This window comes from Camelus dromedarius, chromosome 5, assembly GCF_036321535.1.
Source record: "Camelus dromedarius isolate mCamDro1 chromosome 5, mCamDro1.pat, whole genome shotgun sequence".
Classification (NCBI taxonomy): Eukaryota; Metazoa; Chordata; class Mammalia; order Artiodactyla; family Camelidae; genus Camelus; species Camelus dromedarius.
The window spans coordinates 40,054,542-40,079,878 of NC_087440.1; the positions used below are offsets into that span (position 1 = coordinate 40,054,542).

The 25,337-nt window shown below is 41.0% G+C and overlaps 1 protein-coding gene and 1 long non-coding RNA gene across 2 annotated transcripts in view; both read right to left on the reverse strand.

Moving 5' to 3' along the window:
* The window catches only part of LOC116153516 (uncharacterized), a 374,055-nt gene extending 367,781 nt beyond the window's left edge, over nt 1-6,274 (reverse strand). Inside the window, exons 1-2 of the long non-coding RNA XR_010380933.1 lie at nt 5,055-6,274; nt 575-755 (exon numbers count right to left, since the gene is read on the reverse strand). This is a non-coding gene — a long non-coding RNA (uncharacterized LOC116153516). The remainder of the gene's footprint in view (nt 1-574; nt 756-5,054) is intronic.
* A 213-nt stretch (nt 6,275-6,487) lies between these two features.
* On the reverse strand, nt 6,488-23,839 carry SPTSSA (serine palmitoyltransferase small subunit A). The gene is made up of 2 exons (XM_031453564.2): nt 23,678-23,839; nt 6,488-7,645 (listed from the first exon to the last, which is right to left on the reverse strand). The coding sequence occupies exons 1-2, from the start codon at nt 23,778-23,780 to the stop codon at nt 7,542-7,544; spliced, it is 207 nt and encodes a 68-aa protein (XP_031309424.2). The 5' UTR covers nt 23,781-23,839; the 3' UTR covers nt 6,488-7,541.
* Between the last annotated feature and the right edge of the window lie 1,498 nt (nt 23,840-25,337).

Below are 25,337 nucleotides of genomic sequence, written 5' to 3' on the forward strand. Positions count from 1 at the left end.
CACAGAGAACTCTCTAGCAACAATATCCACTTTCCACACACGTTAGTTTCTACACATAACTATGCTACTCCATCAGCCACTCATTAACCAACAGAGGCTAGAACCAAATCAACCTATCTAGCACAGCATTTAATTAAGTCAACTAGGATTCTGACAGCAGAATGAAGCCACCCTATATTGATCTCAACCACGGTTCCCAGTGTCCTAGAACCAACCAGCTTAACAAATCCCACAAAGTATCAGGGTCTACTTTAGAAAGCCATGAGGCTTTTTCTTTAAATTTCTGTATTGACCTTTCCACTTGGCTGAAGGCATTAATCCAGGCATGGCAAGATGTACTAGAGATTGCATAAAGTCCATCTTGTTGCATGAGGAGGAAGTCTGGGACAATGCTCTCACTCATAAGAACCTTGGCTACTGAGCTGAATCCAACCTGAAATCCTTCCAGGGCCAAGGCAGTGTCATGATCACCTCAGCTAAAATCATGACATTTTTGAACCACCTTTGCTAACTGGATGACTCCTGTTACAGCAATAACTGCCCATAAGGTATGTCTGAATAATGAATCAGTTACCTTTTCTGGAGAGCTTCATTTTGGAGAGATTTCTGCAGTCAGCTGAGGGTCATGTGCTTTGTCAGTAGTGCTTATAAGCACTTGCAGGTCTCTTAGGACTGCCGGAAGGGTGTTTTCAGGAGAGACAAGTTAACTCCTGGCTTCCACACAAGAAATAGTCCAGAGGTCATACATGGTGTCCCTGGAAAAGAAAATGTTTTTATAATTGTTGGCCTCAAGTGGGACCTTGATCATTCAAAGGGCATTGGTTGACAGTTCCTCCAATGAGGCTTCCTGGCAGGCTAGTATGCCTTAGGGTTCCCAGTTTAGTTTAAATAACTGAATCTAGTCCTTGTTTTTGGAGGGACTACCTGAGGGCTGACAGTCCTGTCTGTCCACGCCACTAGAAAGGTGGCATTTCTCCAACCCCCAACAGCTATAGGAATGAAGACAAGCAGACATGTTAACCAGTGTTTTGTATGGGAGATGCAGAAGCTAGGGCTCTCCTCTACTTTATCTAATAGACTTCTTGGTAAGGTCAAAGGGAATGGCAATCAAAATCATGGTCAGAGCTGTCTGGAGGTAGGGGAAAGAAAAGGAGGCAGCACATTTAGCAATCAGTTCCATTTAAGGTGCTAGCAACATTGGTGTTACCAGTGACTAGGTTCTTGTCCCATCGCAGAAAGAATTCAGAGACAAGATGTGGAGGTGAAAAAAGTAAAGTGGGGATTTATTAAGTGATAGATAATACACTCTCAAGGGGAGAGGGGGCAGCCTCAGGTGAGCAGCTGCCCTGAGTTTCTTTGGCAAGCTGGTTACATAGGGTGTAAAAATAAGTGGGCGGAATATTCATTGGGGAGGGATGGGTTTGGGGTCTTATTTCCTGATTTTCATCCCAACTTCACCTTTCCAAAGGGAGAAGGGATTTTTGTCCTTATTTAGTCTGGATCGGAAGTGTCATGGTATCAGCGCATGATGGGTACTTCCAATCAGCGAGGCTAATTTTTTTGACATGAGGGCATAATGAGCAAATGGTTACATTCAGACACTGGAGATTCCTGCCTTTTCTCACCTCTCTTTGTTGGCCTCTAGTCCACTTGTTATCCCAAAATGTGTGACCACTTGTCAGCCAGGAGTTTCCTGCTTTTCCTTCTCTGCCCAGGGACCCCTGTTGTTTACACAATGTATAGTTTCCTGAATTTGGCCTGTGTGCCTCCTTTTTGCCCAGTTTCTGCCATTTGGACTGCAGCTCTCTGCCTGCTCTAACATTGGGAGAACCACACCAGGGCATTTTCCTTCCTGAGGAAGGCTCCAGGGTGGCTCTGAAAGACAAAAGATCATTAGAGTTCCTTCCTCCCTCTTCTAGGGTCTAAAGTGCTCTCACCTCAGGTGCTGGAGTTGTTTTTTCTCTCCATAACCACAAAATTAGTTTGTCCATTCCAGTACCTATAAGTTCACCTGCTTCCCAATCATTTCCACTTACACCCAGACCTGTCATTTGGAAGAATTAGGTGCAAAAGGGATAAGGCATTTTATAAAACTTACAGACACTCATTATGCCACCGACTTTGCCCTGCATGAACCACTGGGTAAGTCTCGAGGCAGTGTACTCAACCAAGTAGAGATTACCCTCATGATACAGGGCTATATCAATCCAATGAGAGAATCCAGGTGGCTGAGCCAGTTTGAAAGCCCTAGACCCCTTTTTGACTGGGTGGCCAACCTACCAGCCTGGGGCTATCATTAGTCAACAGAAAAACATCATACCCAGGAATGACCAGGGAGGAATCCCAATTTATAAAATAATAATAGATCAATCTGATCATTAACTAGGAAGTGGCTGAGAGGAGATGATCCCTTTCTGAGCACAGCCACACTCAGTGACCAAACTCCCTTATTTAGGTGTATGGACCAGGGAGAGATGAGGAAGCTAAGAGTCAAAAATAATAACTTAAATTGATTTTTCAGCAGATTCACAGACATAAAAAACAAACTGTCGTTACCAAAGGGGAAAGAGTGAGGAAGGGATAAATTAGGAGTTTGAGATTAAATCATACACACTACTATATATAAATAAACAACAAGGACCTACTGTATAGCACAGGGAACTATATTCAATGTCTTGTAATAACATATAATGGAAAATAATCTGAAAAGAAAAAATATATATGTATGTACGTGTGTATATATACATATATAGAGAGAGAAAAAAAACTGAATCGCTTTGCTGTCCACCTGAAACTAACATTGTAAATCTACAACACTTCAGTAAGAAATAAAACTAAATAAATAAATACATAAATTCAAATGCTCAACAATACCAGATGCCTATGAATGCCAGGGAGCATGAAACATCCATCGAATACCCTGACAGTCAGCACAGTGTTGAGCAGATTTGTGATCAAAAGCACACCACTGGCAGGCTGCAAACGGTCCAGGAAGCTGAAAACATGACACAGATCAGTCTCAAGGGCCACAACAGTGCAGCTAGAATCAGCTGACTAGGCTGGAACAGCAGTATTACAAGCTGAAAAGAGCAAGACAGACAGCCCCAAGAGGAGGTCAAAGGTCTGATGTATTCAATCTGCCAAGAGCAAGGAGGTGGGGGTGATGGCCCACACTATGCCACCCCTCGTACCAAAATGCTTTTGGCAGGAGTCACGAATCCAGCTTGCCGTGGCAGCCTCTGCAGCAGGAACAGTCCTCTGCCCTTTGCACAGAGCCTAGGAGGATAGTTGTGTCACCATGCCCAGTACAAAGATGGACCAGGCAGTGATGGTGGCAATCTGGTGGCGAGGTCTTGATGTGAACAGTAGATTCGTACCAGAGAACTGGCCCATATTATGAGCATCTACGTGAGGGACCCAGACACTTTGATCAGTAGCTGTGATTTATCACCTTTTGCAGCCCCAAAGAGAAGTGTCTTTAACCTACCAATCACTTGTAGTTTTCCAAGTGACAGATCAAACTGTTAGACTACTGGCTACAGCCCAGGGGTCAGTAAAAAGGTAACAACTTGTATTAAGGGGAGTATTGGCCTGGGCTGCACAGCCCTGAGTTTTAACAGTGAATGGAACCAGCAGGCCCGTGTCTGGTTCCGCAGAGCTGGCACTGAGACTGAACAGTAGCAGAAGCTCAGCGGAAGACATCAGGTTTAAGCTGAGCCAAACCACCAGTGAAGCAGACCTGGCACTCAGGGTAATCTTTGTGAGCTGAGGTTCTCATTGACCCAGCAGTTTTGCTTCAGGCAGCAGAACAAGAGATTAAGTATCCCCAGAGGGCCAGCTGCCACTGTCTCATGTAAAGTTGAGATGCTGCTGGAGTCAGGTCAGCTGCACGCAGGAATACGGCATTTCCACCTGACGACGAGGCGGCTTTGGCCCTCCCCATTGAGTCTGAGTCCAGTTGATTCACCCTGAAATGAGACTATCACGCCAGAGAGTCACAAGGCCTCCGTGGGTCAGTTCTGAGAACAGCCCTGTAGCAAGTTCCTAGCTGCTTTTCAAAAGGAGAGCCATATCAGGGTGAGAGGGGGCCCAGGAGCCCAAATATCCAAGGAGCACCTCAGGTGGAAGATGCCTCTTTTTGCCAGACTCTAATTGGTTAAATCATGAGTCCCAGGAACTTGGAGCTCAAAGGGGTCATTAGGGTTGTGGGGATCCAAAGGTACCAGTATTTCTCTCCGTCTGTGTCTTCCCAAACACAAGAAGCACCTCTGGCACTCACAAGCATTCAAAGCACAGACATGTAAACACCAATACCAATGACACCAACTGATGGAAACTGCAACAGTACACCCAGTAGGCCCAAAGGGCTCCACTCAACAGAGTTGCACCAATTTCCCTCCTCCACTGCGAAAACTGCCCATATTCCACCAGTTGAATCCTGGTGTCCCTCCCCCCACAGGGCTGAGCAGGATAATGCCTTGGGTGACTCTATCCAACAGAGCCATGAAAGTTTGACTCTCTCCCCTCTGCGAAGCTCCCCAGCATACTCAGGCAGGTGTGTGAGCTCTCACCCTTGATCATCTTTCTCCTTAATGAAACTGCAGTCAGGGTGGAAAAGAAGAGGGCACAGAGGGAGAGCAGCTCTGAGCCAATAAGCAAGGCTTTGCATTCAGTTTCAGTGGCCACTCGCTCATGGCTCACCTGAATAAACATCGAATGTTTCAGACCACCCAAAGATCTGTGCTGAATAACATGTCCCTCACTGCTGTCACCATTTACTTCAGGCTGGGGTGGGAGGTTCTTTGGCTTAGCAGCCACAGCCACGTTGTCTTTAGAGCTGTCCCATTGTCGTAAGATTCCTCCTTCCACCTGCCCAGGCGAACATGACCAACACTAAGGCACCATGTAGGCAGCTTGCTTCAGTCCTGTTTCTCACTGCTCAGCCTCTGATGATCAATAAACAAGCCTCTAATGATTAATAAACCCTTGTTCCCCTAACCCACCCAATACTTGAGCAAGAGCATTTACTCCTGGATACCAGGGAGTTGTCTCACCTCTGAATCTGGCCTGTGGGGTCATTATCCTTCCTCTTCAAGGAGCTTCTTCTTCATGAAGACTTGTCTCTTCTTCACCACATCCTCACCACCAAAATGGTCAAGAACTGTGAAGGGTCTGAGACTCTACCTTCCTTGCAGGCCAATAAGTTAGTCTGACCCAGTTCTGTGGGTGCTAGCAGAAGACACAAAGGACTTAATTACTCACAGAAATGGTCAAAGTATCATTTTTTTGTTCTGGTTCCCAAGCTCCCATCCCATAGGACAATGTGAAGAGGGCCAGGTGATACCTGTACATGCAGAGGGGTGTATTACAGGAGAGGAAGCCTAAGCATAAGAAACCCAAATCTTTTATAGCACCCCTTCAGAAGGAGACAGCCTTGATCTTTCAAAGCTCTAAGCAAACCTGCCCTTTGTTCTGGAGAGAGACATTATATCTTCTCTATTTTCTCTATTATACAAATAACCTTGAAAAATATTCCAGAAAAAAAGGCAGTCAGTATCTCTGCTCAGAAGACATACAGAAACATGAGACACATAGAGAATTGGCTAATAAATACCTTCCTGTAAACAGATAAAGTGAAATGGCCTCCCCATTTGTTATTTACTACCAAAGAGACCAGACACTTGCATCAGTGGGTGAGAATACCCTTCCCTGATTACTTCTCAGTGGACCTGCTCCTATTTCTCTCTCTGACTCTCCTCAAGATTCTCTGTAAGGCTAAACTTATCTTCCAACCTAACTCACAGGCCAGTGTTTTGTAACAATTATCAGTTACACAATAGCAATATTTCTGAGAAGAGGGCTAGGATAGGTGATCTGGATATCCATCTAAACTAGTGATTCTTGGCTTGTCCTTTCTTCAACTCACCAGAGATCCAGATATTAGAATCTACTTGTCAGTGGTTTGGGTGGGGGTGGGGGATGTCACCAGCAGAAAGCCAAATTTGAGAATTAATAGAACAAATTCAAGCTTAAATTCTCATATGCACTATTTCGCTTGAGATAGATGAATACTATAATTACACCATAACCAGACATAACCATATACAACTACTTGTAACTACTTCAAAACAACTTCAAATAATTATATATTATCCTCGCCATCCCTATTTAATAGTGATAATATAAACTATTCTTTAAAAATATCAAACTTTTATATATTACTTAGTATCTCTGGACTAGAAAACTCTTTGAAAGTCTATTCCTTGCAATTTGGAACCAAAAACACATTTTTTTTAAAAATAGCAAAACTTATTCTGGGAGGCATGTTAAAATATAATATGTCTAATTTTTATAATTAGTAATACTTTTATGTTGAGAGACATGTTAAGATATACTTACTGCTTATCTGTCCACTGCAATCAATTCAGAAACATAAATATCAGATCCATAGTTAACCATCAAGGGAAAAAAACACTGCTACATCAACTGATTTTTCCATCTTTGAATTTAATGAGTTTACATCAAAAAATTAGGTAGTCATTTTACATTTAAGGAATAAAAATCTTAAAAAAAAAATACTAAGAGTGAAAGGATTTTAACCAATTTTTCATTTCTTTTTGCTATAGTTTTTAACAACAATTCATCTCATCATATTGCAATGTGCAAACGCATTTGCAGCACCCATTACAACCACAAAATTAATTTAAGGAAGAACATTGTTACTAACAGCCTTCAGAGGAAACTGGTTTAACCTTCTATTAAAAACTCTACGGTATTTAAGCATTGCATAATAATGCTACTTAACCACCATTTGTCACAAGAAATCATCACCAAAGTTTTCTGGAAATGAGTCCACACAAGGATTGAATATTTAAAAGGTGAGCTGTTCCTTATTTTAACTTTAGCAAGATCTTTCTTTTTCATTGTTAAGAAACGCTTTAGTAGTTTTAAAGTAAAAGCTGTTAAGAGTAGAGTCTAGATAGCTAAAACTGTACTCCTGAGTTCAAACCTACAGATAAATCTTTTGTAAATAGTTCTCAATAAAATATCCTCCCTCCCCAGTCCCCTGCCCCAAATCTTGAATTTTTTCTTACAAAACTTTGGTCAAGAGTAGAAATATATCCAGGCAGATGTGTATGCCATACAATAGCAAGAATGGTAAAGCCCAACTAATGACTTTGGGTTTTAGAAATAGAAGGCAATTAAAATGTACTCAAATTTACATTAAGAAAAGCTTTCACAGGGTAATATTGAAACAGTCACAAAGGTTAAGAAAATACTGATATCAAAGTACAAATGACTACAATGTTAAAATAGACAAAAATTACTATACAAGAGCCTCTTTCAAAATCAAAAATAAAGAACACAACACATGAGTCAGGATTGTTTTCCTGTTCTACTCATGAATTTTAGTCTTTATATTCATAGGGTTGATTATGTTGATATCTAGTAGAGTTTCTTATGACATCTGATGAAGTCTCATTCCAACTTCGGAGGGTGGTTCTTCCCTAAGGAGTGTCTTGATTCTGCTCACATTGTGGTCACTGTACAATTTCAAAGTAGTGCAGTATCGCCATGATGTGTTGAGGCATGAAGACATAGCCCGTGTACAGCGCCATCCCCATGATGGAAACCAGCATGGAGTCTGAGCTGCAGTTAAGGAAACTTCATTTCATTTGCTTTTTCTTGATTTCTTCAAAACTGAAACCCCAAATTTTTTCAACAACTATTTTATGTAGAAGTATCCATTCACTTGATGCTTTGTCATGCATATCAAGTATTTATAAGAAACTAATAACTCTAATTATAACCACTAACCTTAACTACACCTGAGCTCATTTTATCCTCACCATCACATTATGTGGTAGGTACTATTATTCTCCTTATTATATTTCAAAACATCAGGTTGCTTAAAATGATACATAGAAAGAGACACTGTTCAAACTAAGAAACAGAAATGTATAGGAATGCGATTGTACAGTATCAATGACTGCAGTATTACTTTTGCAGTAATAGGAATGTCTGACCCAAGAATTTTAGAATTATTTAGACTAGAATGTGGCTAAAATATTAGCTTTAGAGCCAGACAAAGATCAACCATATACTAATGACATAAACTGGTAGCACTTGCTACTATTAAACATTTATTGTTAATAATTTAATAATAATAATTTCATTTGCAACAACATCAAATGAAAGTCATCTTAATAACCTAAACAAAAACCAGTCTGCACTGTGTTCCTTTCTCTGCATTCCAAAAGGCATTTAAACTGCATATATGCATATCAACAAGGAGCCTTCCTCTTGGGCCACACAAAATAATGCTACCAAAAATCACATTAAATCTAAGGGCTTGTTGCTTTGCAGAATCATGCAGCCATGCTCAGAGGAAAAACTGCTTCCAAACTGGAATTGTGTTTTATTCATTCATTCATTCATTCATTCATTCATTCATTCATTCATTCTATCTCTCTCCCCTCCTCCCTCACCTCCTGTCTTTCATCCTTTCGGCTCTACATACTAGTGGTTTGATAATATCTGACATTCCTTTACTAGAAGATAGGGTTTAAGCAAACAATGTGCTTACTACCAGCTAATATTTGTCTAACAGTCTAGTTGACAAACCTCTTTTATGTATTATCTTGCTTGACCCTTACAGTTTTCCTGTGAAAGGTTTATTGTGACAATGATTCACCAGAGACTGACAGAACACTGAGGGGCTTGTCCAGGGCCATACTTGTCTTCAGAGCCAGAGCTTAAGTGGGAGCTATCCGACTCAAACCCTAAATTCATTCTCGTCATCCAGCAAATATGGATGAAAAGTCTCCCATGATCAATTTTTTTTTAATTTACTTTACAACCTCCCTTAATCCAGTTCTCTTCTAAACAACCACTTTGTATTTACCACTTAAGCTCTTTAGAAAAAAAAAAAGGTACATACTAGCTGCTGTATCACTGCTCAACCCGCACCCACCCATCTGCCTTCTGCCCCGCCAGGCTACAGACACTGCTCCCAGGTCACCGATACTGCCTGTCAACTCTGGTAGCCATCTGAATTGATGCTATTTTCACCCTTCCTCTTCACAATTCCTTCCCACTCAGAGCTGAGGTACTTCTCTAGGGCTCTCCTCCCCTCTCTCACATTATTTTTCTATTTCATTGGCTCTTTTTCTCTGTCTACACTAATGTGAGAGATAATTAGAGCTAAATTTGTGCTTTTCTCCCAAACATCGACTCCATCCCTCCTCAGAGGAAAGCAGCCGTGCTCTCTGAGTGGGCCTGACCCTTCCCCATCTCCAGGCATAAGCCCTGACGGATCTGAACCAGTTAAGAGCTTCTCTTTGTAACAATGCCCACCCCCAAATCTGATCAACCAGCTCAAAGTTTAGGACTTCTGTCTGGAATTCAGGAATAGATTCTCTCTCCTTCTAGAAAATGCCATTTGCTGATGGAATCCTGGAATCACTGGAGTCACTTTGCCTCCATGAGAAAAGCAAAACTCAGAACAGAAGTTGACAGATGAAGGTGATGGAACAAAAAGATTCGCAGAAAAATGGAGCCAGAACCCGGATCAAATGACCTGAAGCCCATCCTACCACTGGATTTTTCAGATACATAAGCCAATACATTCCCTTTTCCCTTAAACCACCTTTAGACAATTTTTGTTATACTTGCATCTAAAAGGATTCTACACGGTAAAGTGGAGTTCCCAGGGATTTGCCTTGGGTCCTACACACAACCATTTTCATGTTGCTCCGACCACAGCTTGTGTACTACAGACAAGTAGTTCCCATGACACTGGACATTTCCATCCATGATCTTCTTAAATTCAAGAGCCAAAACTGGAATTCATTAACTTTCTCCAAAACCACTTCTTCCTATGAGTCTTACTTTTCCAATGATCTGAAAGTAGCTGAAACACTATTTGATATAACTACAGATTAATTACTTGCCTAGTCACCCAATCTAGAAACTGCTTTGATTCCTTCTCCCCAAATTTAAATGATTAAAGACGTCTCAGTTCTTTCGAACCCCTACAAATGACTCTTATCTCATGTTTCCCTACCCTAACCAATGATCAATGATTGAGATATTTATAATTCCGTACTTAATCATGTAAAAACTCCCATTTTAGGCTCCTAGCCACTCTTTACTAGAGTGAGCCTTTTAAATGCATTAGGCTCCCCACTGCCTACGGGATAGCACCTATAGGAATTCTAAGCCAAGCATCCAGGACATTTCCAATCTAGCCCAAAGTACCTGTCTTAGGTTAGAGTGCAAGAAGTAGACAAGGATCAAGAAATTGGAACAAGGAGTCTCGTACAAGTTATTCTTAAGGGACTTTTAGCAGAAGGGGACTGAGTAGAACAGAGCAGAGTGGGTGGGGGGAAGCTAAGTAGGTGCAGGGGCTCAGCTCCCACAGGGCGCCCTGGAGCATGCATTGAACCACATGCTGGCATTGCTTTGAGGCAGGAGGCCTGACCTTTTGTATCTCTTAAACTGTCATTCATTGGCTCCACAATGGGATGAGGAAAAACCACCTGCGCAAGACAGCTGCCTTGGCTGGGCAGTACTCGGGAGCAGAGGGCAGCTAAAGGCACTGGCAGACAGCACTCACAGCAGCAGGGGATACGTACACTGCTGGCAAATGGGTCAGGGTGGGGACCAAGGGCATCTACAGTTGACCCTTGAACAACAAGGGTTTGAATAGCAGTGGTCCACTTATGCGTGGATTTTTTTCATTAAGTACGTCCTACAGTACAATGTACATGACCCACAGTCGGTTGACTCTGCGGAGCCACAGATACACAGGGCCAACTGTAAAGTTATAATTGGATTTCCGACTATGCAGGGGTCAGCACCCATAACCCTGCTTGTTCAAAGGTCACTGTACTGTGCTACTTTTCCATCATGCCTCCCCACGCTCCAAGTCATCCCCCAACAAACACACATCCTACTCACGCCGCATTATGTGAGTCTCAGGAAACAACGTTCCATATTTTCATACTGCTCTGCCTTTGTTTATGGCTTAATGATATAAGTAAGGATAATGGTGGTACAGCTTTCATTTTGTGAATGTCTAGTGTGTGCTTGGCATTGTGTTAGGCCCTTCAGCAAGTTCAAGTAACATTCCAAAATCAGAGTAAGCCATGGAGCCAGTTCCAAACCAAATCAGTCAAACTCCTAAAATCTGTGTTCTTAACCAGGGTACTGTGACACCTTCCTATACATGAAAAGTCCTATTCCTCCAAGTAAAACCTAATCATTCTTAGAGCTCAGTGAGTTATCCCCTCTTGTACGAGGCTTTCCCTAGCACTCATATTTTTTCCATTCTTACACCAACCTCCTGGCAGAATTACTCCCTGATGCTCATAAAGCTCTTTATTCATATCATACAGCACTCATCACCTGACATTATCTATTTGTAGATAAATCTATCTCATCCAGATTACCAACTCCTTGAACACAGAAACAATAGCTTATTATTTCTGTATCTTCAAGATCTAACATAAGATATGCTTAATAAATATTTGATGAATAAAGGAATCGCTCAAGAAACACCATTTGACTCTAGATTTACTGTGGTGCTTCCTACATATTCCACATATTACTGTGACTGACAAACTCCGTGGTGACTACCGAAAAGGAACACAAAGTGTTTCTAAGCAACATCATATTTTCAAAATACTTGTTGTTTTTGTTCTTTTTTTTTTAATCAACTTTTATGTAAGACTTTCAAGCAAATGAAATGGTATAGTAATAATCTTCAGGTCATTGGCTTAAATTCAATTCCTGTAAGAAGTAATTACTAAAAAGCCACCATTTGAAAGATTATATTACACACTCTTTATGACACTCTAATTCTTCAATTTAGTGCGGAGAATGTATCAGTTAAGGAACAAGCATAAATTAGCTGCACAGCAATTGCTCCACTATAAGACAGGAATCAGAAACTTAAGCTCAATTTTGTGAACACTGAATTGTCAAACCTTTACATTTTCACATGCATATAAAATCAGGACATTTTCTATGTAAGTTTAAAAAGCTAAAGCTCTAATCTGTTCTTAGAAACAGTACATATATGTAAACTAAAAAAAGGTGCAGTATACTTTATATACGTAATTACATACAATATAATGTGTATGTGCGGTCGAACCATAATAATTCTACCTAATAAAACTGAAAAAGGAAAAAAAAAATCAGGACACTTTTCCAAGTGAAACAAGAACTTACCAAAACTTGAAAAGGTTTTTGCCTGGTTAAAATATAAGATACTAGAGTTCATGACTTTCTATTGCATTATGTTGTGATGCATATGTATGGAGGAAAAGGAATAACAAGTGGTGATTACACATGCTAAATTCAGGATAGTGGTTACTCAGTGGGCTGAAATGGGGAGAGGGAGAAGCAAGTGAGAAGGGGCATAAAGGATCTTCAAATGTATTAGTAATGTTTTCCTCAGCTAGTTGGTGGCACAGGTACACTTTCATATTACTCTTTATGGGGTTTTCTGCATGCCTGAATAGTCAGTAACATTTTTTAGTAAGTAAGAACTGTGAAGTAAAATAGAACTGCATATAGTCCTAGAATAAAAGTTGTTTTGTGTGAAGCATCTTCTTGACAAAGTTTGGGCTGGGCATCATTGGATCTAATTTGTTACTAGGAAATAGAAAGTCTTAGCTCTCAGAAACAGAATAAACAACTCTAAATTCTGGCCAAGATAAACAGAAAATTATCAAAAATCACTTGAACCTAGATGCAAATGCCAATTTATTAGCTGCCCAAATAACAACAACAACAACAACAACAACAACAATAATAAACCTAACCTTTTATCCAGAGCCAGTTATTAAATTTAACTTTTATCCTGTTTCCCCCCCAAAATTTTTCTATATCCTGATCCCACTTCTCCTAATTATTTCTAGAATCATAGTAATTAAATAAGCCTCTAAAAGTAAGTTTTCTATACAATTAAGTTTCAGAATTATTCTAAAGCTCTCAATCATGAGAAAATATTTAAAACTGATTTAACTATACAGTGACACTCATATTAAGTGAACAAGTAAACAACTGCCCATAAGGAACTTCTACTAGCCCTTATAATCATTTTGCAGAACATGCAAAAAGAAGGTATCTTTTAAAAGTAGCTTTCTACCAATGCAATTTAAGCAGTTTTAGCCATGTAACTGAAATAGCCCCGATATACTGAGTTGAACATTCCCTGAGATTATGCTTGCCATCGTTTAAAATGGCAGTTTTATTGACACTCTCAGGCATTGGTTTTATTGTGACATCTGCAAGGTTAAGGAATGTGTAACCTTCCTCTCCTTAGAAATGTTCTCACCAACAGAGCTAAACATACACCATTTAGAGTATACCAGCTATAATTTGCTATCTGGTACTTGAGTGGATTTCTCAAACCACCGCATTCTTTAACACACCTCTCAGAGTTTAAAGTATCCTTGAGACACTGTGAAGTATGAGAAATGAGTACTGGAGTCACCATGGCACTGGAGCAGATCCAGGTTTGAGCTGCAATTCTGCCAATCCCTGGTTGTGTCAAAAACTCTCTGATCGCTAGTCTCCTCATCTATGAAATGCAGACACACATCACCTACCTTTCAGATGATACAAAAATCTGGAAATCAAATCCATTCTGCAACAAAAGGTAATACAAGCTGTACTGAAATTATTGTTTGAGTGCTTGGGCATTTAACACTATGACTCAGACCTATGTCTGGAAATTGCCCAAGGTCACCCTGCTGATTTATTAATTTAGATTATAATCCTAGAACATCACAATCTCTCTGGACCAGAGTTTCTTCTCCACAAAATGAGGTCCCTTCCTGCATTAAAATTTTAGGATCCCACTTGCTTGTAGAGGGCATTTAGGTACCACTTTTCAATCTTCCTTCATCTTCTGTTTGAGACACTGAGAATATACACACATACACACCCAGAAAAAGATGTAAATAATCAATGTTATATATATAGTACACCTACGTTGGAAAATAATACCCAAAGTAATAGAGAGTAATCTTTCCATTTACCAAACCCTTATTGTTGTCTGTATAAGTATCAGCAGATGTACATAGATTAATCAGGTCTATGTTTTAGAAGGGGCTCCATGATTCAAGAAATATAGAATAAAGGTAGTGAAATCTACACTGTAACAAACAAACAACCTCAAAACCCATCTTCTCCATCCTCTGTGTTTATAACCATCTCTACCACTCAACTTTAAGTGCTTGAGAGTGAATGCCTCAGCTGCTCCTTGCTTCCAGCTGCAGTGCATTGTGAGACAAAGCAGGCACTTCATCAATCACTTAAGAACTGAGCAGATAATGTGCCAGGATATGTGCAAGCGCTGAGGGTAAATGTTGAAGGGCTGAGTGAACAATCAGAGATTATTTATAACCTGGATACAACATAAATATTTTGTGGGCTCAATGGATTAAAAGGCAAATAGATGTGAAACTATGTATCTGTATGTTGTTTGCTGTTCCTTTAACAGGGATCCCCCAACTAATCATGAGCTGCTAAGTTCCCAGCTAGACAGGAAAAAATAAAGATCTTTTGCCTATACAAGGGCCATCCCGAATCCTTTTCCCAGCAACTTTAAAAAAATAAATAAAATAACAAAAAGAGGAAACATTTTAAAGATAAGTACAGTACATCAGAAGTAAGAACACAGTAACTAACATTTCCGGCCCCAGCCAGGAACCCCACAATATCACTGCCTACTTTAGCAATCTATTCACAAGACTTTGGGGAAACCGAAAGTAGTTCCTCACTGGGAAAAGGCCAGGACCTTTGTTCCAATGGGTATGACTTAATACCTCTTCACTAATCTAAATAATTTAAGTCTGATGGCACTGGTCACATCAAAAAACAAAGCTAAAATGTCATCTAAAACAATCCATTAGTCAAATATCTTTTGTAAAATCAACTCTACAATGCTATGTTTACCTTAGAAATATTCAAAAGTTTTGATAAATCTAATCTATTTTAAGGAACCATCTTAATGAAAAAAGAAAGCATTTGATGAAGTATTACTGCAGGCTGTTTGGTGAAAAACAATCAAAGTCCCAAGTGAAAGCAGGTGTCAGCTACTGAATGACACTCCAAAAAGGAAGCTTCCTTATTATTGCAGGTTTCTTCCCTTGACCTTGAAAAACCGGAGATCATCATCAAAAGAAATGTTAAGAAGGTTTATTTCTACCAAATATATCAACTATCTCTTGATACTTTTCTAGCTGCCTTAAATGAAAGCAAGTAGAAGATACTGATAATGTTACAGGCCTGTGTGAGCCAGTTTGATACCCTTGGGCCATATTAAAGGATATCACATCCGCATCAGAACTTAGTGTTTAGCAAGCAAAGCCCATTCTCTGAGCTTTCTGTAGTGTTAATTATACCTAAGTATGGAAACTGATTTTAGAAAATACAACTTGATGACAAACTCTAAAAACGAAACAAAAAGTATGCTGCTGAAACCAGCAATGAACATGTTCAACTCTGAAATGAAATCCCAGAAGTGGTTTTAGCTCTAGCCTGGAGACACCAAGGCTCTGTACCACTGTATGCCTTTATAATTAGAGCTTCTATTAACCTCATGAGGATTTGAAGTGCTGGGGTCAAGGGGAAAGAAATTACCAGTCTTCTCTAAAATATAATCTGTTCTGCTACAACCCATTTCCGGAACATTAATTAGCCCATATATGACTAGGAGGACACAGGAGCTGCCTTATTTCACATAGGATCCTTCCTAAATTAGAGGAACCAGATTAGTGGGAAAAGAATTAAAACCTTCAGCAAGAAATATCCCTCAGCTCAGCTGCTGCACAGGCAGGAGTCCATTTAGTTCTATTTTAAGAAAATTAAAAGTTAGCATTGGCACCCAGGCTCTCTCTCCAGATAGGTACCCCTCCAGGCTAGCACAGCTCTCAGCTAAAGGCAGGACTGCACTGCCTCCTGCACACCCTCAGGGCAGCCCACACCATCTCTGTGACTTCAGCATTTCCAGTCAACTCTGTCCTTGCATTGGTAATGTTCCATGGGGCAGCCTCCAGCCTGCCGCCCAGGCTATCCAAGTTGTCCCCAAAGATGCCAACTGCTGCATCTGTTAGTGCCTGCTTACGAAGTTGCATCGATTTTGAGTGGTCTGCTCCAATGCTATTTTCCCACAAATCCTCTTATTTGAGAATTTTTCAGGAATACATATAACACAAGATGGCCAAAATTCTTTTATTAGTAGTAATTCTACTTTTTATAACTATTTGTCATAAATACTATCTTTCCATCATTCCATAACTATTTTTTTAACGGAGGTATTGGGGAGTGAACCCAGGACCTCATGTATGCCAAGCACATGCTCTACCACTGAGCTATTTCCTTCCCACCATTATTTTTGAAGCATTTCTAAGCAAAAATATATATATATTCTATTAAGTAGACCTTCTGGAACATATAGTTTTAATTATTAAATTTGAGCATCTTTTTTTAATCTAAATAACTTACCATACCCCTGGCTTTTAACTACCACAAATGTTACAATACTCAAAGCCTGGGCTGGGAGGGGAAGAGGGGGGTGGTCACAAGCTCTTTAAGAATATGAAGCAATGAAGACAGGATCCACAATCATCTCTACTGACAAATCACAGGTATCACATGCTGAAACACTGTAGATTATATGTGCTTTATACCCACTTCCATCAACCTCCCATGACTTCCCCTGACATCCTGGTACGGATCATCCAGTTCTTATGCAGCATAGTTTGCTTTATCTTCCACCTTCCCTGAAAGCTACTAGAGAAAATTTATAATATCCAAGGCAGTACAAATAAGGAGTCTAACATATCACATCACCAGCCAACATCAAGTGTAAAACAAGCTAGAGAAGCTGTCATCAAACTAAAGCACAGGAGCCCTGGGCTAACAAGACTTTTCTGAGGCTTAGGATCAGGGTTAGAATGAGGGTTAGGAGGCTTAGGTTAAGGGGAATCAGTTTACAAATCTTCAGCTTCCACTGTGATCTCTCAGAAAGCTGATCTGAGAACTGTGATCAGCTAGTTCTCCCTCCCACTCCCTCCTACACCTTTCTCCTCCCACTTTACTTACTGAATCTTACAATTACACCTTTCCCCAGAGTATAAAATAACCTCTGGGAGAGCAAACAAAGGAACAACAACTAACTTCCTTTGTACTTTACTTCATTCAGGTAATGAAACTCCTGGCACAGCACCAAGCCTCATCTATCTGTGCACCTAAAAATTTGAATTCAGAAATGGGACACTTTCCCAACCTGAGCCTGGCAAAATGGCTCCAGCAAAAGGATGGTGAGAAGGGCCTTTCTGCCATCGCTGAAGTAGAGACCAAAGAATACACTGCCAACAATCACAAGCGCACCCAGGGAGTGGGCTTCAAGAAGGGTGCCCCTCAGGCACTGAAAGAGATCTGGAAATTTGCCATGAGGGAGATAGGAGCACCCGATGTGTGCAGTGACACCAGTTTCAACAAAGCTGCCGAGGCCAAAGGGATAAGGAATGTCCCACACTGTGTGGGTGTGTGGTTGTCCAGAAAACATAATGAGGATGAAGGTTCACCAAACAAGCTCTGTACATTGGTTACCTATGTACCCGTCACCACTTTCAGAAATCTACAGTCAATATGGATGAGAACTAACCACTGACTGTTAAATAAAATTATACAATAGCAACAACAAAAAAGTAAGGCAGGACTGAAGTTGTTTACATTACAATTCTTTGAACAGAAAAATGGCACTGGGCTTTTTCTGACAGAAATGAAGGCTGATTTTGCCTATTTGGCTTCACAATGAGGACCAACTTTGCCAATAAGGTCATGTGATGAACAATTTCTATGAATTGTATAAGAAAAAAGTATGGTTTTAAGATTTTAGCAAAAATATACAATAATAAAATAAAAAGCAAAATATTAAATCCTTTGTAACTGTCTAGATTTACTATGAAAGATTTCAGATATCAACTTAAATGAATGAGAAGATACAAAGTAGGTCCTTTTTGTTCCTTTGGGGATACACAAATGAAAAGCCTGAATACCACCGAGCTGGAGGATTATAAGCATTAATTTATCGGTAACAATTATTCCTACCTCTGCTTTCCGCCTTTAACCCTCCCTGGTAACAAAAAATTGTATTCATTTCTACAAAAGAAAGATCCAGAGGAAACTGCGTAAAATACAAAAGACTGAACACTATTGGGAAGAAGTTATTAAAATACAAAAGAAAGACTGAACATTATTGGGAAGAAATTATTCTTCTACATAAGTTTGAAGGTAGTGCAAAATGTTCAGGTTATTTCAGGGTTATTCAAAACAACATTTGACTTCAAAGTACTTTGATAAAAATCTTTCTAAAAGGCATTAAGCTTATTTACTGAGAATATTTTTCTAGAAGTAACTTTCTGATATTAAGAATTTTGCCTAATCATCAAATCACATGCTGACTTTCACTGGAAATCTATTTAAATTGTCAGATGACTCTCTACATACATTTTCTTCAAAACAGCTCATTGAGAAAAAAGTTCTAGTAGAGGACTCTGGTGAATTGGGGTTTTAAAGGTAATTCCCTTCACTGACTAGTTGAGAGGAAGCTCTGCCAAAGACAGAGACAGACAGTGATCTAAAGGTCCCCACTGGCCAATATACAGGGCTTTGCTTGGTCAATTTTGTTCTGTTTGTTGTGTTCACTTACAAAATATACTTTAGATAGGAAATACACATACACATACACACACACACACACACACACACACAGACACTTAATTGTAGGAAACCATATCAATCATTGTTAGTAACTCCAAAAGGGCATGGCAAAATATATGCCACAAACACCTCTTGAATGGCTTATAAAAACCTTGATTTCACTAAACCATGCACACCAAAACAACATCTATGAAGAGTATTTTCCAGGTGTTCACAGAATATCTCAGGAAGATGCACAGGAAACTTCTGACACTGGTTGCCCCGGGGTGCCAGGTCAGGGGTAGAAGGAACTTTTCACCAACTACCTTGTTGTATCTTTTGAGTTTTGAACCATGAGGATGTACAATCTATTTTTCATTTACAATTCAAAAATTCATATTTTCTAAACTCTCAAATACTTTAATTACTCTGGTATACTGAGATGCGAAGAAAAATCCTTCTTAATTCTAGCTGTAAGCATTTGAGGACACAGCAAAAATCTAAGAAAATAAATAGTTGCTACTGAAAATAGTATACAGCTTAAAATTTTTAATGCTCACTGTTTCATTATCATTCAAAGCCTTTCTCAATCGAAAACACCTACCTTTGCTTCTATCCTTGCCTCCTCTGACCATCCTTAATCTATTCCAAATGCTGCAACCAAAGTAAACCTTTTCAAACTTAAAAAGTCAGATTGGATCATTCCCCTATGAAACTTTCCAAGAGCACCTTTTTTTCTCCAAGATTAAAAACCAAAGTCCTTACAATGACCTCCAGGACCTCCAATGACTCTGACCTCACCACCTGCTACTCTCCCCCATGCTCATTCTGCTCCCCCCTTACCTGCCTCAGTGATGGCCTTCATCCATGCCAGGTCAGCTCTGGACTCAGGGACTTTCCAATGGCTATACCCTCTGCCAGCTATGCTCTTCCCTCAGATTTCTACCCTGCTAACTCCCTCATCTCCCTTACATTTTTACTCAAATATGTCTTCTCAACAAAGCCTCTCCTGATAGCCTCTATAAAAACAGCAACTCCATCCCATCTGCACATTTCTTATCCAGCGACCTACTTTCCTGTTTTCCATAATGCTTACCACCTAACATACCATATATTCATTCCACTTGTTATAAAAGTTCCCCGAGGACAGGGATCTCTGCCTCATTTGCTTACTAATATATCATAGACACCTAGGGCAGCATCTGGCACAAGGTACACACACAGAAGTGTCTGTTCAATTAATAAACAGCCCCAACCTGCTTTCTGAACTTGACTTCCCACCTATTTGGCCTTAAAGAATCCCTGCTCCAGCCAGTCAGCCTGGCGGACTCGCCATCCCAGGACACCTCTGCACCCCAGTCCATACCTTCTTCCCATGTGGGAAAAAATATAGCAAAACACTCAGATTCGTCCCTGAAGGGTCTCTGAGCACTCCAGTCCATCACGGGCTTCCCGCCCTGCACCCCAGGACACTCACTGCCCGGCTCCCTCGCAGAATGACATGAAGGGGATACATCTGAGAACATGTGTAAATTCTAATTTCTCCTAAACTTGGATCTAATTTCCTTGAAGGAAGAAATGAAATCATCCTCTTGGAAACTTAGAACAGAATTCAGTACATTAAAAATGAGAACAAATTTGTTCCTAGGCTGTATTTCTTTTCCATTCAAAATGAAAACAGCTTTGAGTCTCATGGAGAAAAAAAATGTATATACCTATAGCTTATTTTCCTACTTTATTAAATATTAAAATGTCAGTGAAATATCTTATAATAACCTATAATGGAAAAGAATCTGAAAAAGAATATATATAAAATATATATACATACACATATATGTATAACTGAATCACTTTGCTGTACACTTGAAACTAGCACATTATAAATCAACTATACTTCAATTTTTTTAAAAAAAACTAATGTCAGTGAGAAAACTGTTACTGGATTTGAGTGACTCTACCCAAAAAGTGTGAGCACCTCCCTCACCTCAAGAATTCTCACCCCATGCCTAGCAGGCCCTACCAGATCTGACTTCCTTGCCTACGACTCACCCTCTCCTTCCCTTGGCCCCAGCCGCACCAGACACTCGGCTGTCCCAGAAAAATGCCAGACATGCTGGTGCTTTAGGGCATTTGTAGTTACTGTTCCTTCTGCCTGGGATGCTCAATCCCCTGAAGTTTTTTCCTGCTTAAATCTTTCTGAATGTCCCCTTCCTGACCACTCTAGCTAAAATCAAAGAACATGCCCTCTTTCTTGGTTCCTATCTGTTTTATTTTTCTTCATAACAGCTATAACAATCTAATAGTCTATATTTTTCACTTATTTACAAGTGACATTAGAATAAATATTTTATCTGTTTTATTCATAGTTACAGCCCTACTATCTAGAATAGTATCTGGCAACTAGAAAGTACATAATACTTGTAAAATGCAGAATTCAGCAAATGTACATAGTTAACAAATGAGTAGACAGAGCAATGTTAACTTTGTTAACATCTTCAAAGTAAATCAAAGAAGTTCTTTCAACCTACAGTCTTTTCCATTTCTTTAAAAGTTTGAATTCTCTCCAAGAACTTAATTTTGTTCATCAGAAACAGCCAAGTCTAAAAGCTACTCTAAAAGTGGTTTAAAATCAGATCTCTTTTACCATTTCCCAAATACTTCTGTGATTTCTTTGAAATGAAAAATCAACATATAAACAAATGTTTGTCACGTATTAGTTGCATTTCCAGCAGTGTGGCTGGAGGGGGGGAAACACACCTCTTTTCTTGAAGAAACATGGAATGCCTTTCAGGGGGAATCAAATCCCCAATATAAACTAAAAAACTGTTCACATTTTGGTTAAAATAAATGGAAGTATAAAATGCCATGGAAACATAAGAAGCCACAGAGAGATGGCAAATATAACCCAGCAATTACAGAATAAAGCTTTATTTTTTTTTAATTAAAAAGGCAAGGCTAAAATAATGTTTACTTATGCTTCAATTTATTTGAACAAAGTATTTTTAATTTTCCACTTCCCCTCAACAGCACAGTTACAATGCTATTCAGTGAGGCACTAAAGGGAGTATTTCACTGGTTACAAAACTTGCTCTTTCCTTTCCCACTGATGGCTGCCAGTAAGGAAAGGGGACTTTTGAAATACATTAAAAACTTTCCCTCTGGAAGTTAAAGTCAGTGGTTCCCAGCATGTCTCTTTCTAGTTGGCTGCATTTCTCACTAGTTTTTTGTTTTTGTTTTTGTTTTTGTTTTGAAATCCTTTGGTCCCACAAACAAAAGCTTCAAAGGCAAAAATCCAGAGGCACTACATATTATTTCATAATTTATGTCTTCATCCCCCACCCCTGAAAAAAGCCATCATGTAGGTACTTCTAGGACACTATTACTACTGCAACATAATACAAAAAAACCTTAACACCACTGACACTGTAGCATTCATCCACATGCCAACAAAAGCTTTTAAGTGTAAAATCTACAGAATACTCTGATAGTGGGGCTCTACATTCAACTTCTGATTTAAAGAGTTTCAATTTAGCACAGCATTGTTTAAATTCACTTCTTAACGACTGAGTCAAGAGATGTCCTATATTTTAGTATACATTTTACAAGGATGACTTCCTGCACTCTAACCTACAGAATTTAGAGACCAGTGCAGCTACAAATAAATGGTGGAGGAAATTAGAGAATACTTTACATTCAGTAAAGTAAATCCAAAATATGCATTCTGGTTCTTAAGTTCCAGGTTTGGAAAGAAATGCCAATAATAAAACTAAATTTCCTTTTAAGTAGCTAAGATGCCTTAAAAGTGTTGAAACAAAAGACTCAGCTTTGAGTACAATCTTATGCTAGTTCAATACAAATAAACACATTTATTAAGGCTTGGGATGAAATTACCTCAGGCACTCTACCACAACGCAACAATGTGTTTGCATAGTTGTTCTGAAGCTACTCCAAACTAAACCACATTGAAGAGGAGAGGCTCTGTAGAAGCAACCATGTTATGTAAAATATGTTTCATGTTGGTCCTCAAGTTAAAAAAAAAAGTTACATCTCATTATTCGTATTTATTTTGCAAGAATAATATTAAGGGAAGTCAACATAGACAAATGGAGACAGACCAGAGGGAGCCTCTCTTCACAACCTTGAGTTATTAACTGAGGTTGTGAGAGTTAGATGAGTTAAGATACAGGTGAAGTGCTTAGCACACTTCCTTGGCTCGTAACAAACACTCAGTAGTTATTAACAAGTATTAATTAGCTATCTACCGAAAACACAGTTTCAAACACTATCTACAAATAACCACAAATTCCTTCTCCCGCTTGACTTCTACGGACTATGTAAACAGCAAATTAACGAGCAGACCACACTTTTTAAACTATCGATCTTGAAGACCAAAAAGATACAATTAACAGCTTTCAAAAACTATACTGAAATGCCATGAAGACAAACTCACAACCTAATTTAAAAGCTGATAAACTGGTTAGCATTCTCATTAGGACCAAAACGAGCTAAAGCAGGGACAGTTAAAGGTCAAAGGCGTCCAAGCCAAGAGTGGTGTGTTCCTCTTACACGGTCCCTGCCTCCCACAGGAACAGGAGACTGAATCAAAGACTGGCATGGCCGAAGTGCAGGCGAGGGCACACCAGGCAGACATCGCCCTAGGAGATCTCCTCCAGCAATAAAGACGCTTTTCTCTCAGGTCAAGTGACTCCCCAGCGACCTCCGATCTCAAGAGATCTGCCTCCGACCTGCAAACGCGGGAGCGCCACTCTGGGCCCCGAGACCTCGGCCCCACACGCCAGCCGCGAAGAGGCCAGTCCGCGCGCGCCGTTCCCGTGGGGCCGCCTCTCCGCCCTCCCGCCGCCCCCCGCCCGCCAGGCCCAGGGCCCGGGAGGATGCCGCCCCGGCCCCCCCCCCCCCACCGCGCCGCACCCACGCCCGGCCCCGCGCAGGATACTGAACACAGTCCGCTCCCAGGGCTCCAGCATGTAGAGCGCCGTGACCAGCAGGTACTGGTAGTAGAACCAGGATATCTGCTTCCAGGCCCGCGCCAGCGCCATCCCCGCCACGCGCCTCCCGCGCCGCAGCCAAACGTCAGTCTGTCCGGCCGGCCTCCGGTTCGCGTCCTAAAGCTCCCGGCCGCCAGGTCCGCCCGCCCGCCACCCATCGCCCATTGGCCGGCCCAGTCCGGCGCGTCACCCGTGGGCACGCCCAGCCCCGCGCGCGCCCGGGCCGCCGGCCGCGAGCCCCGGCCGGCCGGTGCTCATTGGCCAGGCCTGGGCCGGGCGCCGCACCGCCCCCGGAGCGTTTCCCCCTCCCCGGGCCGCGCCCACGCGAGCCGAAGAACTGTCCCCGCGAGAGCGCCCCGCCCGGCTCCGCCTCGTCCGGCCGTTGGAGGGTGGGGCGTTACTGCCCGCTAGGGTCGGGCCGCGCGGGCGGGCGCTGGCCCGGATAGGCGGTGGGTCTCTCCAGTCCCGCCCAGAAACGCCGTTGGAAGAAATATTTCTAGAATACCAGTAATGCCTTAGGCGTGCTACAGGACAGGGGGCTTACTAGGGTGAACGGGAATATACTAGGTTTCTTTCCTCGTGCCGTTTACGATAGCGAGAGAGACGAGCATTCATCACCTAAATGCAAGTTAAGCTGTGATCAGTGCAGAGGGGGAGAATAAGGTGCTCAGAGAGGGTGGGGAGGCGAACATCGCCCAGTCAAGAAGGGCAGGGAAGGCATCAGCCAAGAAATGATGTACACATTGCCCTCTTCCTCTTTGCCCACTCAGGCGCGCTCCACACACACACACATCCACATAGACAAACATACCCCATGCACTCCTTACCCGAAGGACAAAAGAGAGATTACCATAAATATGTCTGTCTGCCCACCTTTTTCAGTGACCATAGGTGTGGTGTAGGTCAAAGCCAGGAGAAGGACGCTGATCTGGTGGGTTCTGCAGACGACGGGCTGCTAGACATCAGGCTGGGGGCAGATACCTCCTGGAGATGCACTCTTAAATGTTCAGATTTTCCCGCTGGTAAATGGGCCAGCAACACCACACAGGCCTTCAGGAATGAAGATGCATGCGGTTAGCATATGAAATGACACAACTAAATGACTTGCTATTTAAATGCTAAGAGAAAAGGTTACTAGGCTAAATAGCCTCTACTTAAGCTTTAAAACTTTAATGGTTGATTGTTTGTTTGTTTGTTTGTTTATTCCAAGTACTGTTCATGAGCTAAACATTAGGGATAGAAAGCCAGATAGACTGAGAGCTGCCTGCCTTCATAAAGTAACCCAGGCTACTAGGGAGGAGAAGCAAGTTAACTGATTACAGTGAGATGTGATAAGGGTATTTTTATGTTATGTAGGATGCTATGATAGCACTGAGAAAACCAGGTTGGAATTGTAAAAGGCTTCTGGGAAATTGTGCCTGAGCTGAGTGTTGAAAGAAAAGTAGAAATGGCAGAACGAATGGGGTTGAAGGACATGGTGGGACAGATCTTCCAAGCACAGGAGCATGGAACCCCTAAATGAAGGCCTGATGCTTTTAAAGGGCTGAAAGAACTTCCATGTGGCTGAAGCAAAAAGAATGTGTAGGTGGTAGCAAGAAATGAGGCCAG